The sequence below is a fragment of the Phaethon aethereus genome (assembly GCF_964289735.1).
Source record: "Phaethon aethereus genome assembly, chromosome: 11".
Classification (NCBI taxonomy): Eukaryota; Metazoa; Chordata; class Aves; order Phaethontiformes; family Phaethontidae; genus Phaethon; species Phaethon aethereus.
In genome coordinates, this window is record NC_138587.1 from 9,131,483 (window position 1) to 9,150,686 (window position 19,204).

At 44.9% G+C, this 19,204-nt stretch overlaps 1 protein-coding gene across 8 annotated transcripts in view; it reads left to right on the forward strand.

Annotated features, from left to right (window-relative positions):
• Positions 1-19,204, forward strand: part of CADPS (calcium dependent secretion activator) — a gene marked incomplete at its 3' end in the record, with an annotated part of 218,948 nt that overhangs the window by 145,376 nt on the left and 54,368 nt on the right. For 2 of the 8 annotated variants that reach the window (XM_082004652.1, XM_082004653.1), the window contains exons 14-19: positions 2,822-2,923; positions 3,851-3,914; positions 4,688-4,811; positions 7,201-7,269; positions 8,137-8,154; positions 17,679-17,785. In XM_082004652.1, the coding sequence (XP_081860778.1) occupies positions 2,822-2,923; positions 3,851-3,914; positions 4,688-4,811; positions 7,201-7,269; positions 8,137-8,154; positions 17,679-17,785 (484 nt within the window). Of the gene's footprint in view, positions 1-2,821; positions 2,924-3,850; positions 3,915-4,687; positions 4,812-7,200; positions 7,270-8,136; positions 8,155-14,901; positions 15,007-17,678; positions 17,786-19,204 lie in introns of all 8 variants that reach the window. The other 6 variants (XM_082004655.1, XM_082004657.1, XM_082004650.1 and 3 more) reach the window with 5 other exon arrangements.

A 19,204-nucleotide genomic window follows, 5' to 3' on the forward strand; every position in this document is an offset into this window, starting at 1 on the left:
TTTGAAAGGTAGATTCCAGAGATGCTCATCATGTCAGATGCAATATAGTCCACAGCTGGGTGAGAAAGGGAGTCCTTGCCATGGTGATGGCTCTCAGTTGGCAGGCCCTTCCAGACATCCACGCTGCTCCAAAAATGGCTACAGCTGACCTGTAGATTGTCTCAAGTTTGCAGTGCATGATACGTGAGAGTGGCATGCATTTACACCGCCCGGCAGGCCCTGCGTGGAGAGAGCGGTGGCCAGAGCCACCGGCTTTGATGACCTCCTGGCTCACAAAGACCCCAAGAAAGGCAAAGACCAGGGGGTGACCAGAGGTTGAACCTACGTGGTCGACGCGTGCCTCGGTGGTTGGGTTGGCATCCCTTGGGGCGTTGTGAGTTGGGCGAGAGCCACATTGGCCAGAGGTTTGCTCTCCAGAGCCAACTCTTCGTCTTCGTGTGGATCAGTGTTTTCAAAGCGATCCTTCCAGATTCGCCACTGCCCATCTGGGACATGACTGATGCTGTCACATCAGCCTGTTTTGGGTGTCCAACACGAGTCACTACATGTTGAGCTCTAAATGACCGGTTCTGGCAAAACCAAAGCCCTTTGAATACAGTGAGAAACTTCGATTCATGTGAAGGGTCTGCAACCCAATTAAGCTGTCGGATCCTGCCATTAAATCTCGCCGGTTGAGGTTATTGACCCAGCAAAGGGTAACATAACTTTCAGACCATTTCCAGTCCATCAGCACATCGCAGCCAGGGCAGGCAGCTTTTCCTACCTCGTTTTGTCAGCGCTGATAGAATTAACCTAGTGACACTCCGTGAGCTGTTATGGGTACAAGGGGGGGAACCAAATGCCAAAAGTCAAGTGAGGGCTTCAACCCTGCCCCTTAATGTACGGCATTTATCGCAGTCTGCCTTGAATTATCTGCTCTCCTGCTTGGGAGCAAAGCAGGCGCTGTGAGGTGCACAGCATTGCAAAAGGCATGAACATCTCTCTCTGAATGTTAAATATTTTATGGAACTTTGGAATAAAAATATATTAAGCATGTTCAGTCATTAATTTTTCCTCGGTATCTAATTTGGTTTTCTTGTAGCTTGCTCATTTCTTCAAAATAACTAGTCCTAATTAGGTACTAATGAGACCAGATCCATACTTCCAAAACTGTTTATGAAATGTGTTCCCCAGCTGAGACATTTTATCCAAGTTTCAGCCTAAATCTTTTTTCCTTTTTTTTTCCTTAATACACAACTGAATTTGGCAAATAATCAAGTAAAGATTTCTGATTAAATGCTGTTTAAATTTAAATACATTCCCTGGTATTCGAGTCCATGCTGCAAGTTTTATTTAATGTATATTTAGCTTTAAAATTTTGCAGTAAATATCATGTAAGTTTTGCTAGTTCCTCTTCTGAAATGTTTTAATGGTTTATTCACCTGTGTTGGAATATCAGAGTTTGTATTTATGATATCGAGAGCTTACTAAATGCAGGGTCAAGAAGTGATTATACAGACTTTATAGCTTTTAATTTTTTATAGCTTTTTTTTTTTTTTTTTAAGTTTAGGGCCTTTGATTCTTTAAGAGGAAAATAAAGCTAACCAATTAACCCCTGACAGGAGGTTCATTAGAAGCTTTGTAATCCCTTGCCAAGTCTTTTGTATAGCCAAACCAGTCTAGTACTGCGGATTTATGCAGCTTAAGCTGAACACTGGAGGAGGCCTTTAAGTAAGAACATTTGTTCAATTTTAAGACGTCTTACATTACCTAAAGAGCGCCTGTGCCAGCAGAGTTGCCCAGGAGTACACAAATCCGTAGACTTTGCTTGCCGGCAACGGGGAGCGGTGCCGTTGATTGTCTGCCCGGCCGATTCCTTGGGCGCATGGATTAGATTCGCTCCCTCCTCTCGCCCGGGATGCTGCTGCACGGCGTCTTTTGCCATGTGGGTGTGGGGGAGAAGGAGGGGATTGCTGCTTTCGGCTTTCGGGTGGGTTGGCGTCGGCAGAGGTACGGGGTGGAAGAGCGCAGGGACCGCTGCATCCTCCAGCCCCGGGAGAGCTTGGGCAGGGTTTGCCTGCACACTGTGCTCCGTGGAAGATGAGAAAGACCCCAAGGCAGCAGGACCTGGGTGTCTCACAAGGCTCTCCTGTGCACTCCTGAAACACAAGACTCTGCAAATAGTCTGAGAAAACCTTTGATAAATTGTATCAATGTGTTAATTTTCATAATTTAAAAATAAATGGCTGAAAAGGCATTGCTTTTTCAAACACGAAATGCATGTCGCTCTCTAGGCTCATTTTGGCAGAATATATTGAAGACGGTTCACTTCAAGAAATCAGTACAATGGGGCGATTCAGCGGTTATGAAGCGGTGCAGAATTTTATATTCTGTTTGCACATGCACCTGTTGTCGATATTCTTTTATACTGTGAATTGTGTTAAATTGGCAGCTGAATTTTTCTGCAGAAATCAAGCCCCTGTTTTGCCAGCAACGGGCCCGATCCTGCAGTGAGAGCTGGCATTGTGTTCCCTGTCGTATACGTATACTTAAAAGGAGATTCTGCTTTTTCAGACTCCTCGATCACAGGAAAAATAAAGGGGGAGGGAGGTGTCCACATCCAGATTATCCCTCTGAGAGAGGGTATTTCTTTATTTGGGTTTTTTTGATGCCTCAGCAGTCCTGCTGCCGTGACCACCCGTGTCTCGGCGTGGCACATCCTGTCCCGGGTCTCGTAGTTGGTGCCGTCCCTTCCCGAAAGGGCAGCGTGCCCTGTGCTGTGGGGACGAGTTACCAGGGTGCCGAGGTGGAGCCCGAGTCATCCCTGGCATTTCTCCCCCAGGCCTGACGGGATAGGAACCGTGACCGTAGACGAGAAAGAGCGTTTCGAAGAGATCAAGGAGCGGCTTCGTTTGCTTCTGGAGAATCAGATCACGCATTTTAGGTAAAGGCAGAGAGCCCAGAGCTGAATGCGAGAGGAGTGATTTCCTCCCAACTCCCTCCTATAAGCAGCAAAGCCAAAAGGCAGGTTTTGAATGCATACGGGAATTTTGCGTAAGTGGCGCAGACCTACACAGGGCAGTGACGCCTGCACTGTAGCATGCTTGTAGCTGGAGAGTGATTTTAGATACATAACCTTTAAAAGATATTTCAAACCATCTTGCTCCATAGGCATGGTAATGCTGGGCGGTTTTCCTAAAATTTAACGACAAAAAAAATCCCTTATCCTCCTATTTCTCTGTTCCCCTCTGCCCAGTTATTACCCATTTATTTTCCCTTCTCCCCAGTATTCAGACAGGCAGGGCTTGCCGCAGGGATGTCCCAGCACAGAAAGGATGGACATAGCCTCCACAAAAAGGGAGGAATCGTCCCTGCGCGCCAGCCGCGTCCTGGGCGGGTGGTGCACGTCTGCACGCAGACGGGCGACGCGCATCCGCGCGCAGAGTCCCTGCGGGAGCCCCTGGAGGGGGACGGTGGCTGGTTCAGCCGGTTACCCACAGCCTGGTGCATCGCCAGGTCTCCGGCTGGAAGTAAAGATCCTTTCTAGAGGGGCTTCTTTTTTTTTTTTTTCCAATTTTTTACAAGAAGATGATATTTAACTCTCTCCTAGGAGATCTAAAAACTCTCCAGGTGACACCCAGATTTAATAAGCTGCTAAAACCATCAGCTTATTACTACCCCGTGTTCTGTTTTGCTGTCTTAGTGGCCACGCAATCAAACCCTTTCGGAAAGTTACCCACAGAAAGATTGCTCATTCCGGGCAGAGGGACTAGAGGGTTGCTTGGCCATATTTAGGAAAGCATGTTTATAGCTTTGGAAAGGCTTGTTCACATGCACCTGGTCTGACGTTAACGTGATGTGGTTTTTCTAGGTACTGCTTTCCATTTGGCCGTCCAGAAGGTGCACTAAAAGCTACTCTGTCGCTGCTGGAAAGGGTAAGCGTAAGAATAACAGAGACTAGTTAAAACTACCTGTATTCATGTATCTTTCCATCTAGAAGAGCTTGAGGAACTGTTGGTTTTGCACAGGACATGTAATTAATGATAGCTAATGTTGAAATGTGGGGGTTTCGGCGGGGTTGTTATCTCTCCTGCTTCAGCCCGGAGGCGGGTGTGTAGCCTGGCCCTAAAGGCAGCGCAGCCCGCGTCTGTGTTGGTGGTTAAGGGTGGAGGATCTCGCTGGCAAGCACCTATGCCGCAGACCCTTGTAAGCGATGCCTGGCTGCTGCCCGGTGAAATCCCCACCTCAAGGCAGACTTGTTCCTCCCGGACATATGAAACCTGCTCACCATCATCCTCCCCATCCCTACTTCAGCCTTCTTGCCGCTCCGACATCCTTCTCACCTCTGCTAACCCGCAGCACGGCCAAGCCCAGATGTAAACCCAGGTCAATCAGCAGAGCCTGGGAAGGGCGTGACATTGCCTGGCACTGGGCAAGTTGTGATAGATCTTAATGTCATGCCCTAAAAAGTCAGAAGCACAGATTTCAGGGTATGCCATTGGGTATAGATACAGAAGGGGAATAATACGGCAGGGGTAGGTCCCGCGTCTCAAGCTGGCCAAGGTGACCTTGTAGTGGGTCCTGCATATTGTACACATACCCCAGGAGCCACGTAGCGCTAGTGTAGGAATGGTTGTATGTGCTGGGCTTGGAGAAAAGCAATTCTGTGTGCCTGATGCCACAACAAATCAGATTTTCTTGTGTCAAGGTTCTGATGAAAGACATAGTTACTCCGGTCCCTCAAGAGGAGGTAAAAACAGTCATCCGTAAATGCTTGGAGCAAGCAGCTCTAGTCAATTATACTCGACTATCAGAGTATGCCAAAATTGAAGGTAAGGCTCTTTCTTTATGAAATTACAATTTTGTTATGTTTCTAGGTGGCAACTGTGGCTGGGGGCTATTTAAAAGAAGCTCATTTGCTATTTATTCACTTACCAATAAAACTGATGTGATTTTGAATCATTTTTGTGGTGTTGGCTTCGGAAGCAGTTAAGAATGGAAGCTATGCAAAACATGTCTTTTTCTGGAAAAGAGAGGAAACAGTTAAAAGGAACTGTAGCTTTTTTTTCTTTTTTTGATCATTAGTGCATTTGGCCAGTGGTGTAGTATTCAGACTCGTGGTTTTAAAAAACAATTTGAGAAATACTTGGGATGTCATCTTTGCAGCTGAAGGTATAGTGCAGCTAATTGCTTGTGACAGTGGAGTTCAGGAAACAAATGAAAAATAAGAAGCTGAAAAACTGTTTAATCTATGGTTAATCATTTGTAGCCAATTTAAAATGTCTTTTTTCTGGGAGTGCTTCATTGTCTGCAGTTTGCATAGCAGTCATTGATCAGTGATCCCATACTTGCATCAGATTTCTTTCTTGTCACTCTAAATCTGGCGTAGCTGATATTATTGACCTTTTAAGTTATGGGAGAATAATAACCAGTGACCAGAGACACATGTAGCCATCAAAAAGACATTTTAAACCTTGCTGGAGGATACGTGTTAGCTGAAGCTCTACGATCCAGTCATTCTTTACATGTTAATCAGTTTACGTTGGTACCTTGTTGGCCGCTATTCCCAACTTGAAACGTCTACGCAACTTTATCTGAGTTCCCAATTGCTTAAACCTGTATGTTCCAAATGAATGGTATGTTCTGCTCTAGACTTTGGGTTTCTGTCATGGTGTGATGTGAAGCTTTCCCACAGCTGAGGTTATTGTTGTATGCCTCTAGGACAATATTGAGAGGAGGAAAAAAAACCCCAAAACTCCTTCTGATTTGTTCTTAGTTCTTGTTTACATGAAAAATTGGGTTATTATATGACAAATTGTCCAGGTTCTGTACATGACATGTCCTCTCTTTTTCCATTTTTTTTTCTGTCTAACGATGCAAATTGTGTACCAGTGGTAATGAATTCATTGTTATGCATCCAGTGAGAAACACTTAAGAATTGGGCACTAAAAGGATGTTTATCAACTCTTGACTTGGTAATGAGTGACAAAAATAGAGAAGGAACGAAGGTTTCATAAGCACTGTATTATCAGGCAATTTATCGAAGTACTCAACTTCACAGGATATTTTAATTGGTGTATTCTGTAAAATGCAATGTTTAAATATACTTGACGAGGATGGAGAAGGACTGAGAATCAAAAGCAGCTTTTCTGTTGATGGATGCTTCTACCCAGGGCTGGTTCCCTTAGGTTCTCTGTGTAAATATCACTAACTCGTTGGTAAGATTTGCTCTCTTCTTTCAGATAAATCTATGCAAAAACAAACTTTATGATCTGTAAGTAAAAATGCATTCATTTCCAAAGTAGAACAGTTAGTGTGTACTTTTCCTTTTGTGCCTCAATTCTTCTTGGTTGTGTTAATTATCTGCCCTCTTTTTCGCACTGAGACTTTTAGGTCTGGGAATACTTTGAAGCAACAAACCTATTTTTTTCCAGCTACCTTTTCAGAGAAATAGTTCATTCCACACTACCTGCTCTCTTCTGCTTTTCTCCTCCTTTATCCGTGATTGGCCACAGCCACTTTTTGATACTATCTCTATAAAAGTGGTTGTAACACCAATTTCCAAGCATGCTGGGATTGTTAACTTGAACAACCCAACATCCGCCAGCTGCATGCATCAGGTTTTCTCTCATGAGCATAGTCCACTACATGTTCAAATACTTCCTTAGAAGAGCAAATAACAAATTTGCTTCGGTGACATGCGTTCCTGCGTGCCATACATGGCTTTGAAATCTTGCTTTTGAAAGCTGACATTGGAATAGCCACGCGTTTCAGAGAGTTTTGTCAGAAACGCAGAACACATCAGTGGCAGCGGTTGAGGCTATGCTTATGAAGAAATACCTGTGAAAGCCTTAGATACTGAAGGCTGAAATCCTTAGTATCTCGGGGCCTTAAACCAGTGAAATTCTATTTCCCTCTATTCATGATGTTTTGATCATTATATTCTTGCAAACAGTTCAGAGCAAACCTCTAGAGTCATGGTCACAGCCTCTCTTGTGACTCATGGGCATGCTGAATGGTTAATCCAGTAGATCTCCAATTTTAACCCTCCTTTTTTTTCTTTTTTTTTTTTCTGTTTTCTTCCTTTTATCCTGTATGTATCCCAAAGTACTCTACGGCTACTTTCCTTTTAACCTGATATAAAGTTTTCCTCTGACCTATAGCCTATAACCTCTTTACCTCTGACCTAAGCCTCTTGCATGCCCAAATCCTCTTTTATAGGGAAAAAGAGAGAAATGTATGAGCATCCTGTCTTCTGCTTGGCCTCTCAAGTGATGGATTTAACCATTCGTGAGTACCTACCACCCTCCTCTCCATGCTGTCCTCACTCTTTCTGTTTTCATTACCTCAAGAAAGTCCAGATCCAAACCAACTCACTCTCCTTGCTTCAAGTCTTTTAGCATTGGCTTGTCTGTTGCTTCTGTCTGTGAAACCCAGTGTGAGAAGTCCAGTCACTTTTTATCAGCCTAAACCAGGTTAGACAATTAACCCATCTGTTTGTGATAAACTCAGATCGTCTGTAAGTTTTTTCAGTTCTTCTTTATGTCCGTGACCTGAATGCATTTTTACTTTGCTTCTGTGTAACCCCAATTTGTAAAGTGCTTGTCACTGGTACACAATCAAAAGGTAGCAGCTACATCGGGGAGAAGTGAGCTAGAGGTCAGATAAAGGACACTGGAAAAAGCCATCCCTTTGCCTGCGTATCGGATCTTTACCCAATGCTGCGTAAATGAGATGGAATGAGGCTGTCCTTTCTCTGTACGCCAGACCTTACACGTCTCCTGTCCGTTAGCTCTCGAGCGGAAGGATGCGCTTTACTTGCTCTCCTCCTCGATTTTTTTACTCGCTCCTTGGCACCAAGCTCTGGAGGGGACACCCCAGCCCCGCTGTCACTTGGAGATCCCCTCTGTGTCCTCAGAGCTCGCCCTCTCTGGTTTTCTGTTTGTGCAGCGTTTTCTCTCACCTCCCTGAAAGGAGCTTCTTTTGGTAACCCCGTGCTTGGGGGGGCGGGGGGCGAGACGGGGCGACTTTTCTTCTTTTCAAATGTCATATATCACGCATAACTGGGGGGCTGTGCGGTCCACTTGCTCATTAATCCTGCATATCTGTTCTTGTTTCTCTCTTTTCTCTCCTTGTTGCTTTCTCTCTTTCATATAGAGAATCAAAAGGACGCAGGTGAACAATTGTATATGCATTATAAATTGCTAGGACTGTTGAGTTATATTTTGTTTTCTTTTCTCGTAGCTCCTTAAGATATGTACTCCTTCAGGCTGAAAATGGAGATGCATTAATACTTAAGGAGTTAATTTGTGCTGTCTACATAATCTCCTTTTCCTCCTTCCTTAGAATAGAGGGTAGATGAGAAAAACCTTGTAGAAATATAGTTCCTTCTTAGGAGACAGTTTTAGAGGAGAATCTAGCCTTTGTAAAGAGAAAGTTTCTTGTTTTACAAAAGAATTGCAGCTCATTTGGGATGAAAAAATGTTGGCGATTTGGCCATTAATTTAACACACCTAGCGAGCACATTTATAACTAAACTGACGTTCATTTTTGGTTTTCATATCTTCTGTTTTATGCCCTGATGAGAGGACTGGGTTTTTAATTTTTTTTTTCTATTTTTTTGTTAATGTGTAACAAACGATCCAGTCAGACCGAAGTCGTGTTTGTCTCCTGTTTATAACCTGTGGTGCCATGTAACAAGGCAAAGGCTCAGCTCGAGTGCCCGTCTCTTCAGAAGGGATGGCAGAGCTCTGCAGCCCCTGTTCTTGTTTCTGTTGTATCCCAGAGTCCTAGTTTGAAAGTCCTTGAAAACTGAACTGTTCATTTCTTTTTGTGAGTAGATTGTTCTGTTCTGTGAGGGGGAGTGGGAAAAAAGGGATCAGTTGATTTCAGCTCTGTTTGCAAAGGGAAATTGCTTTTAAAAGCGGTACAAGAAGCTGGGCCAGGTTCTGCCCTGGCTTCCCCAGGCCCCCGCAGCTCAAATTTGGCCCATGATCTAGAGCTGTTTCATGACAGTAAAATTAATTTGGAATAGCAATAAATATTTAGAAAGTGGAGGATAATTTTTCCTTACGGCTCTGAGAGGTGCAAATAAACAAATAGCAAACAGAACAATCCCAGCTATTACCATGAGCCGCGAAGGATTAAAGCGAGCGCAGGCTGTTGTTCACCGAGCACGACATCAAAAACGCACGGAGCATCGCGCTTGCTGGCAGCAGCCCGTCATGTGCTTAGAGTTCAGAAATTCAGAAGGACGTTTCTATGGCCCAGCTTGTTTAAAAATAAAACTGCTTCTTCTCGATGCTTGGAGCGAGTGAAAGGACGCAGGGAGCTGTGACTCCGCTGCTTCATGCCCACAAATCTCCCATTATCTTAAATGAAAAATTTTCGGGCAAGGTCAGCAGGACTCAACTTGAAACCAGTTCCTCAGCTTCAGTGGAGTCAAAAGTGACTGGGTTTTGGCCTGATTTTTTATTTATTTTGCCAAAAGCAAGAATAAAAATAAGATACTGAAAACAACTTCTTGTACACACAAATGTCACCCTTTGATGTCCTTTCTCCTGCAAAGCATTTAGTCTCTTGCCTCGCTTTAAAAATATTGATATGAAATAGAACATTAAACAGAACATTACGCTAAAACAATTAAAGATGAATGACTCGTTTTAATTTTAATCAGACAAAACTACTAACCCTCAGATTAATAAGTGCAATCTTTTAATAAGCGTTCGTCTGCTTCTTTATGTAAGTCGAGAATCCATCGTTCCTTTAGAAAAGAATAACTTCTCCATCCCTTAAGCATAGGATTTGTGAAATGTGCTGCGCTGTGTTGGAGTGCCGTGGCACCGCGGGATCCCCTGAACACAAGTGCCATTTTGCACTGCTGGGGTTGGGTACAGGCAGCTTTGGAGCTGGTACCAGCCAGGGTGATAGTTGTCAGTTTGGCAATTGATTGTGTTTAGTATAAGATTTTTTTTTTTTTTTTAGTTTTCAGACCGAGTATTTCTCACATTGTGATTTGGTTTTGGCCTCTGTAAAGAGAGGCTTCTCATGGTATTGCTGAGTTGATGCACAGAGATGAGAAGGGGAGGAGACGGGGGGATGGAGGCACCTCTCACCTCGCCGCGTGGTGCCGGAGCGCAGAGCAACGGGGCATGGACGGCAAGCGGAAAGTAACTGGAGAGCAGATGGACCCGCTGAAGTCCTATTGCTCTGTCACCAAGGGAAATCAGCTGCTCTTGGGCTACCCAAAAATGCCAGGTTTTTGCTTGTCCCGCAGCCTCCCCAGCCCCTGGCCAGGGAAGCAGGGCTCTGGAGACGCAGCATCTCACCACGCTGCATCGCTGGCGTGCGCCGTCCTCCCCAGATCTGTCCCTCCCGCCAGGCTGGCAGGGGAGCCCGACTTCCCTTGGGAACGCACCCGCTGGTGGTGCCGGGGTGGGTGCAAAGCCGAAACCCGGTCAGTGCAAGGGTCAGTGGCGAGGGGCAGCCGCGGCGCCCGTGCAGAGGCAAACATCTCTCAGGTGCCCGCGGCAGGCTGGGGACCCGGGTGCGCCCGCGGGAGAGGGACCGAGCGCGGCGGCTTCGGCTGCGTCAGCCTCCACTGGCACCGGCCGTGGAGCATCTCACACGTAGCGCTCGCCCCAGCAGGCGTGGAAAGCGTCCTGGGCCGAGGAAGCGGGTGCAGGAGAGGTCGGGTTTTGCCTAGAGTGATACAGCCGGTGGTTAAGAAGCAGTGGTATTTTCCAAGGCGTTCGTACTGGCCCTTGTCACGGTCCCCATGCCCACTTCACGTCACTCACCTTCCCTGTTTCTCAGCCTGGGCGGCTCTGTGCACGTATCCGTAACTCTTAGCGAGCGCGCCGAAGGATCGGGGGCTGAGCTGCCTGTTGATTAACCCGGTCCGAGACCAGGACAGGCTCTGCGTGATTTGTCAGCCCAGCCGCCACTAGGCAGTCACTCCCGGCATTTGTCACAAACCACAGAGCTTAAAAAGAAAATAAAATTACATTCCCCAAATAAACATTGATGCAAAATGTATGAAAACATCATGCGGGAGTAGAGACTGAAGTCATTAATAAATCATGCACGTTAACTCAGGCATGTGTACAACCTGTATTTGTGTGCTGCTGAACTGCTGCTTTATTTGTTTCATTCCTTGAAACGGCGTTTGGTTGTGTTTAACGAAGAATAGTTATGCAGCTTTCAGGATTGCCTCTTGCCCTTTCAAAGGCAGCGTTTAAAGCAGAATCAAAGTTATTACAAGAGCTTCAGAAATCACAAAGATCTGCTTTGTGCCGTTATCTTTATACAAGTCTCTTACCAACTGCAGAGCAACTTGCTGCCTGAGGCATGAGATATAATTCAGACAGGCAAAAATTCCTCACTAGGCTGAATAATCATCAGAAAGCCAGGAGATCAGCTCTCTCTTCAGTATGTTGAGTTTTGAGAGCTGAATTAGAGTCTCTGAGTTGAAAAAAAAACATTTCCATTACTTTTTCTGACTTTTAAGATAACACATCTTACTTTGAAAGAAAAGATTATATCATCACTGAAAACCCTTTCAGATACATGCAAATTCGTTTCACGAATACAGTAAAAGGCTACTTTGCCTCATCCTCAGGCTAACTCCATTATTCTCTATAGTTATCTTGAGAACAGCAGCTCTTTTTTATCATTTTCCTGATTGGCTCGCAAATGAATGCACACATAGCACTTGCATACCAAAGCCTTTGGCAGGGGTCGTATGTTTTTAATTATTACAAGGAAATCATTGAGTCAGTGGCTACGCTTTTAAAAAATACGAAAAGTCAATAATCCTCTTCTATTGCAAGTGTAATTCTCACTGTTGCTGATGTGTTAGTAGCCCATCTAGCAGAAATCATGCTGCTGAGGGAGAAATACGTAGTCTGAAGATCTTCCATTCCTTAAAGAGTTGCACACAATGAATTGTATACAATATACTTACCCAAAACAGCACAGATTTTTAAATATACCTGTTATACTCATTGCAGGCTGAAGCTTGTTGCAAGCACAACCCCAGAATTTGCCAAGCAATTCTAGTTTCTGCAAGTATTTTCTTTGCAAGTATCATGCAGAAGCATAAAAACCGTTGGCAGGAGTTTATCCAGGAAAGCACTTTGTCAGGTTGTTAGTAAGGAAGAATCTGCTCCTGCCTCGGATTTCAGTGGTGCAGGTGTTGAAATCTTACCCGTTTGACACAGGTGAGCCACGAATACCAGAGCATTTCTGATGCTAAACTGGCTGTGGCGAGGGGTTAGAGAGGAAAAGGACAGGGAAGAAAGAAAAGGCAAAGTGAAACAAAACCTGCCACCCACGCTGCAGCGATCGCTGGCAAGTGCCGTAAAAGCCACCCAGCATTACGCGTCTCCCTCGCGCCGAGCAGGAGCTGAGACACCCCGTGAAAGGGACCTCACGTGTCATCTCCGAGACCTGGGCCCGGAGGAGCACGTAAACTCCAGCGCCTGACAGGGCATTGCAGTAACAGCCCCCCTTGTATTTAAATTTGCGGATTAAATTAATCACTTTCCTTAACCAGACCTCAATCTTTCACAGTTTCTTGCAATAAAGAGGCAACAAAGAGAAGTGTGGGTCGGGGCTCGTGAGGCGTTCAGTGCCCCGTGGAAGGGAGAGGGCTCCTCCTCTCCTTCGGCGCCTGGTGGTTTTGCAGCCATCGGGCGAGAGCCCCGGGTTTGGGTCTGAAAAATTTCAAAGAACAAGAGCGCTGAATATTTGTGCAGGCTGGGCCAGATCAGAATTACATCAAGAATTTGTTGCTTAACCCGCTGTAATCCCTTGTGGACACTTGTTTTCGAGGGCCGGGGGCGGCAGGGAGGTGCCAGGAGCAGGGTGAGGCGCTGGGGGATCCCTCGCAGCCTCCCAGAGGAGCGAAAGCCACCCCGGGCGCTGCGCAGCCGGAGCCTCCTCCAAGCTGCTTTCTACGCGCCGCACTAGCGATTCGCGAAGTCCCGGTGCTGCTGCATCTCTTGCCGCCTCCTCCTCTTCCTTCTCTGCTAATGACTTTTCCCTAGGAGAGAAGGCACTTGCACAGCCAGGCCTGTTCGACACTACGGGGTGTGGATGTCCGTAAAATCTGGAATCGCTTTTCGGCGGGTAGCTGTTGGCGACGCAGGGGCTGGGCTCCCATTTAAGGCTGCTCGAGGGTCGCAGCGCTGAGGCGTGGTGGGATGCGGTTCCGGGATGCGATTTTCCCCTGGCTTTGAGGCTCTTAGGAGGAGCTCTCTCTCCTTGGCGCTCCCAACTTTGGAGCCCGACGGACTCCCTTGGGTGGCGAGGGGTTCCCACCGTACAGTCGCCAGATGTGGGTGGGAGGAGATGTGCGGTCCCCTCTTCCCACGGTCCCTTCCCACGCAGGGACCTTGGCACAAACTGCCCTCCATAACGATGGGCAGTGAAATATTCTTCCTACATCTACACGTTGAGCTCAGGAGCCATCAGTAAGTAGCCAAACTGAATTCTTGCTTATTTTTTTAAATTGGAGTGAAAGTCATTAGGCCAATGCCCAAAAAGCAGTTATTTTTGTCACTTGAGGCTGAGAGGTTTGTTTCTGGGGACAAAGTCACCCTTGGCAAACATTGAACAAGGATCAGGATGACTCCAGAGATGAACAAATAGATTCGCTTTTCCTGTTATCAGAAAACAACAACAAAAGCCAGAAGCCAGTAGCTTGAATCTAAGAGTCTGAATTAAATCATTACACAGCTTAAAAGACTAAAAATATGTGTGTGCGTGTGTGCGTGCACGTGCGCCTTGTATGTGTGTTTATGTACGTATGTATATCAATCTCTATGTATGGAAAGGGGAACCAACCTAACTCATACTCTTTAACTAATGGTTTACTTGAATATTCTTTATTATACTTTGATAAGTATTATAATTCTGTGGGAATTAAAAGCAATCAGAAATCTACGTTGTACAAGCCAACTGATTTTTTTTTTCCCCCGCTGGAAAATGGAAGCGAAATGGCAAGGACTTTTGGCAGTAGAATGTCCAGATAAATATGCCAGATTCCTTGCAAATGACATATTAAAAATAGTCACAATGCTGCTAAAAACTGTTATTAAATGGAACAGAAACTATTGTGTTAATATATTCACAGTAAGTAATTTATTCTCTGAGTGTATGTAAAAGGAAAGGCTATTTTCTTTGAATTTTTCCTATGCTGATATTGTAAACTATATGACAGATGGGTCAAGTCCTGATTGCAGTATTCTAACATTTGGAATAGCAAGTAACATATTTGATAGAGCTGGCAAGTTTTTATATATGATTCAACCCAGAATATAAAAGCCACTAGAATTCCAAGTTGAAAATAATTAAATGAGCTGGAAACGATCAGGAACCACACATTTTTAAGTGACAGATTTTTTTTTACATGTTTAAATTGCACAAGAATATTTTATAGCTCCCTTTAACCAACAGTGACGCTCAATTCTAAAATGTGTAATTGATATTTGCAAAGCAATTAATTCCTGTGGCTCATTATTCTATTACTAAGTGTACCTAAGCAGTGGGGCGCTGACTTAAAGTGACCTTTTTTAGTTCACCTTTTCTAAATTCCAGAGTTTTAACTGAATTACCCTAATTCAGTTTCCTCACGTGGCCGCATGAAGCGCATTTTCATACTTGCATTGAATTTTTAGCTTTCTGATTGCACAATGCTGTAGGTTATTCGAACCTGCTGACTTCTAGAATACGTGTTGTCAAATGGTGTCGTTACGGTGTAATACTTCGAGTTCCGATAAGCAAAAACCTAGCAGCTTATTCCATTTGTATTCGATCATTTCTGCTTATGTTCCTTTTGAAGTTTCCATCTTTTTGTCACTGTTTATGAAGTCATATGTCTCTTTACTTTTGGTGTCTCCCTCCGTCACGCACAAGCAGCCCGTCCGTCCAAGCCTAAGCCACCGGCTGGGCCACCATCATCTCCTCAAACGCAGACTAACATGATAAATCATATGCTCAAAGGCATGGCCAAACAGCCGCCAAGTACTGTAATAGTCTTCCTTCCTTTTATTCAGTGGTTTTCTAGCCTAGCAGTTGCTTGTGTAGTAGTAGAAAGCTAGTTCTCATGTGCAGCTTTATACGAAATACCTAGCGCGATGTGGTAGGTTTTAGAGATTTAGAGGTAGCGTTTATTTCAAAATGTCCACATTTTTTTGTCTAGCTATGTCTGACATATGCAACATTTTCAAATATCAACGTCAGCACAAAATAACATTGTTGTTGCATAACATTTTGCATGAAAACTATAAATATGTATGAGCTTTACATGATGTTGGATGAAATGTTTGATAAGTATATCGTATACGTTTCCTGTAACTGTCAGTGCTCCAGCTATCTTAGCAGAATTTTCTGATGTATAGTAACTTAACCAGGGAAATATTTAAAATAAGAAGAAAAAAAATTAAGATTGACATCTGCTGGCTGCCAAAGTTGTATAAGCATCAATATTTTCTTTAAAGACAGCATCTCTGAGCAGTTGTTCTTATTAACACTTTTGTCTTTTAGTTGTATTTGAGAGCAGATCAGTGTTGCAAATGAGAATGGGCCTGATGCTGCTCTGATCAATGGAAAAGCTTCCCCTTGGCTTCGGAGGTGCGGAAACAACCAGAGCTTACTAAGGGACGTGTCTTTGGAACTCCTTTGCAAAAGGAAGAGGTTTCTACTTCTTGTAGCCAGTGAGGTGCTGGGTGGAAAAGGAGAAAGCCCGTTAAGAGAGAGTTAACCAGCAGTTCTCCAGTTTCAGTATTTGCCCAGTAAATTATATTATGGGGAACCTGGTGTTTTTTGTTTCCAGTGATACAAGAAACAAAAGGAAAACTGGAGAAGAAACCCCCAAGGCCCCGATCTGTGGCATAAATCAGCAAAAATGTAGAGTTCATTTGCAGTGCTTTTCCACGTTGCATCTCTCAGCTGAGCCGAGCGCCTGCAATGCCCGACTTCAGCTGACGGGGCTGCCGAGTTCCTCTGAAGACCAGCCTGTGTACCCCTTGCTTGACCGCCCGAATGTGACCCCTCTGAGAAAGACGGTTTTCCCTTTCGTGGGAATTTTTTTACCTGTAAGCAGGTATTCATGGAGAACTAGAAGCAGGCAAGAATTTCAAGGGGAGCATTAAGTCCTCGACGCTCACCGAGCCCTCAGCAGGGCAGGGGTTCTCCCCGGGTGACCCAGTAGAGCAGAGGGTGCCTTGAGTGCAACCACATGTTTCTGTCCCATCAGTGAAGAAGACCTAGAGGCTAGCAAAAAAAACAGCGCGTGCAGAAGGCTGGAGCGAGATGCCCAGCCAATGCCTTGCGTGTCAGCACGACCCAAGCTGCTGGCGTAGCTGGGCGCCTTTGGAAATCCCGGGGTGGTCGCTAGTAAGGGTGCTTTGATGCTTTGTGCTGTGTTGGACACCTGCGGTCTGTTGTACACCTGTGCAAAACTGTACATCAGTTTGGCTACTTGGTTTGTTTTTGGTGCTTCACCCATTTACGAATTCTCCAGCTTTGATATCGCGGAGAGGACGGAATGTATGCCAGCGCAGAGGTGTGACTTGGCCGGTGTAGCTGCCGGAGCGCGATGCGGTCTTTGCCCTGGCTGCGCTGGGAGCCAGGGTTGGCACCGCCATTAACCGGAGGGACAGGTTTGTAGCTAATGTGGCGACGTGCTGCAGCGTAGGTGGGTCCCCGGGGAGCAGGTCTCCTGCTCTGCTTCTCTCAGAGCCACCATCGCGGGCAGGCCTTGTGCGCCTCAGGGCAGCGGGCGGCGGGGCCACGGGAACCTCCTCGGCTGCGCGCGGCCAGCGCTGCGGAAGCTGTCCTTCAGTGAAAGGGCGACTGTTTTGGTTTTCTCTACGCCATTTCTAGTTAAGTACTCTAAATGTTCCAGATTGTTACCACCTCGGATCTTTAATATGTTATTAGTAATACAAATTACCTAGAAGAATGTGATTCGATTATTTTTTAAAGTCTTCCGAAAACGCTGCAAAATAGCTCAATATAGCTAAACGCCAAGCTCCAGGATTTAAACTCCTTGGTTCGTTTGCGGGGTTTTTGCTGTAAAGTTGCATCTCTTTTCCTATATAAATCTTACCTATGAACACCTCAGTGGGCTTTACCACTTTCCACTCCCTCCAGCATGCGTAACTCCTTGACCCTTGTGGAGTTAAATCCTGGAGCAAGGGAGACCTGCAACTTTTGCTCTCAGTAGCAGGTGACATTTAAATTGCTCAAGTCTGACAATTTATTAAAAGTACAGACAGATTTGTTCAAATTGATCTTCTTAAAAGAATTTTAAAATAATACAGACGTGATTTCTATAATAGCATCATCTACATGGAAGGTTGCATATTGTTCATATATTAGTGGCCAGATGCTGTCTTTAGGGAATGCAATGTTCTTATTTGAGCTAATAAAGTGCCACCATCTCACCGTAAAGCAAAACAACTCTGACAGTATTGTGAAATTTGGAGCTGGAGCACTGTATTTTCATAGTATAATAACAAATGTGGCTTTCTGGTTTGCTCAGTACTAATTATATAAGCATTTAACATATGCATGAAAAGGTCTTTAAAGCTGTAGAATATTATGGGATTTTTTTTAAGCCTCTAAAATAACTTACTCTACGTCTAGCTTTTCATCCTGCCTCCCTTTTAACTCGAGTTCTTGTACTACAGAAAATGTAGGCCGGTTAGTCACACCAGCTAAAAAGTTAGAAGACACAATACGTCTGGCAGAGTTGGTAATTGAAGTCCTACAGCAAAACGAAGAACACCATGCGGAGGTGAGCAGCGGCGCCCTGCGAGGTCGTGTCCCCCAGGTCTTCAGCAGGCTCCGGTGGCTTGCTGGGAGCTTTGTATATTTGTGTCATGTCTTCCCAACTGGTGCTGGGTTATCTTCTTGAAAAGCCAAAAGTATTCTTAAATAATGGTGCTCGAGTGCGATGAAGGCAAAGCACAGTTCAGGAACATTGCCTTCGGAGAGGGGAGGGAGGGCTAAAGGAGGAATTAATTAAGTTCTGCTCTCCTCTACGTCAGTCTGCAGCCGTTCATACAGTGCCAGCAGGAGCCAAATCTGGCCAAGTATATTCGCCACCGGCTACATACAAGAGGAAGCCCTTCCACTTTTCAGAAAGGTCGTATTTCCAAATAATGTCATGTTTTTGTGCCTCCATCTGGAGGCATTAGCAGGGTCCCTGCAGCAGCTTACTGCTCCTGCTGTCCAGAGCTGGAGCAAGGAAAACCACCACAAAACAAAACAATTATTTTTTTGTCCCATTCTGAGCGTTCAGGTTGTTTCCAGGGTTTTCCCTGGGCCCTTGCGTTTTCCTGTTGGCCTCTTCTGCCTTGGCTTATTGGGAATACCTCAATTACTAGTCATGGAGATTAGGATGAATTATTCTGTTAGTCATTATTTGGGTTATCTAAGGCCTAATACAACTACTCTTAACTCTTCAAATCACTTTAATGAGAAGATTCATGTTTTAAAACCACTGAAACCACATCAAAGTCAAATATAGACTAGAAAACCATGAGGCTTGATCCTGGAAACACTTGACCCCACAGGCAGCTGACATTGCTGGCTGTAGTCCCGCTCTCAGCCCATTGGGACACTTCTGCCCAAGCAAGTGACGTTGTGTACCCATGTAAGTATTTGCAGGATTGAGCCCTGAGTTCTCTATAGACCTGGTGCTCTTGGATGCGTTTTGGAAAGTTAATAATTTTAAAATTCGGAGTGAACAGTTATTGTTTATGACTGTAGGTAATGTAACACTCATTCACTATTTTCTCTTTTCCTTCCCATTGATATACTCACTATATTTTGCATTAAGAGCATTTGATAAATAATTTCACAATCACCTAAAAATCATTCCAGTGTCTATTAAATTTGCAGTATAATTTAACTTATTGATAATACACAGCAATCCGCAACACCCAACTAATGCCTGATTGCATATTTAAATTTCCTCCCTGTTTTTCTACTGTTCATTCAATCTTGGATGATCCTGGCAGGGGAAAGAGGTATGTGACTAAACCGAACGACATGAGTCACTCCTGTCATATTCCGTGCATGCCCTCTCAGTGCCATGTTTCCTACTGGGATTTGACCCGGGTTGCCCTCGCTTCCGTAACTTTGACCGAGGAATGTAACAGCAACTTCAAGTCGGCTGCTTGCAGAGCTGGTAGCCTGACACAGGAGGGTA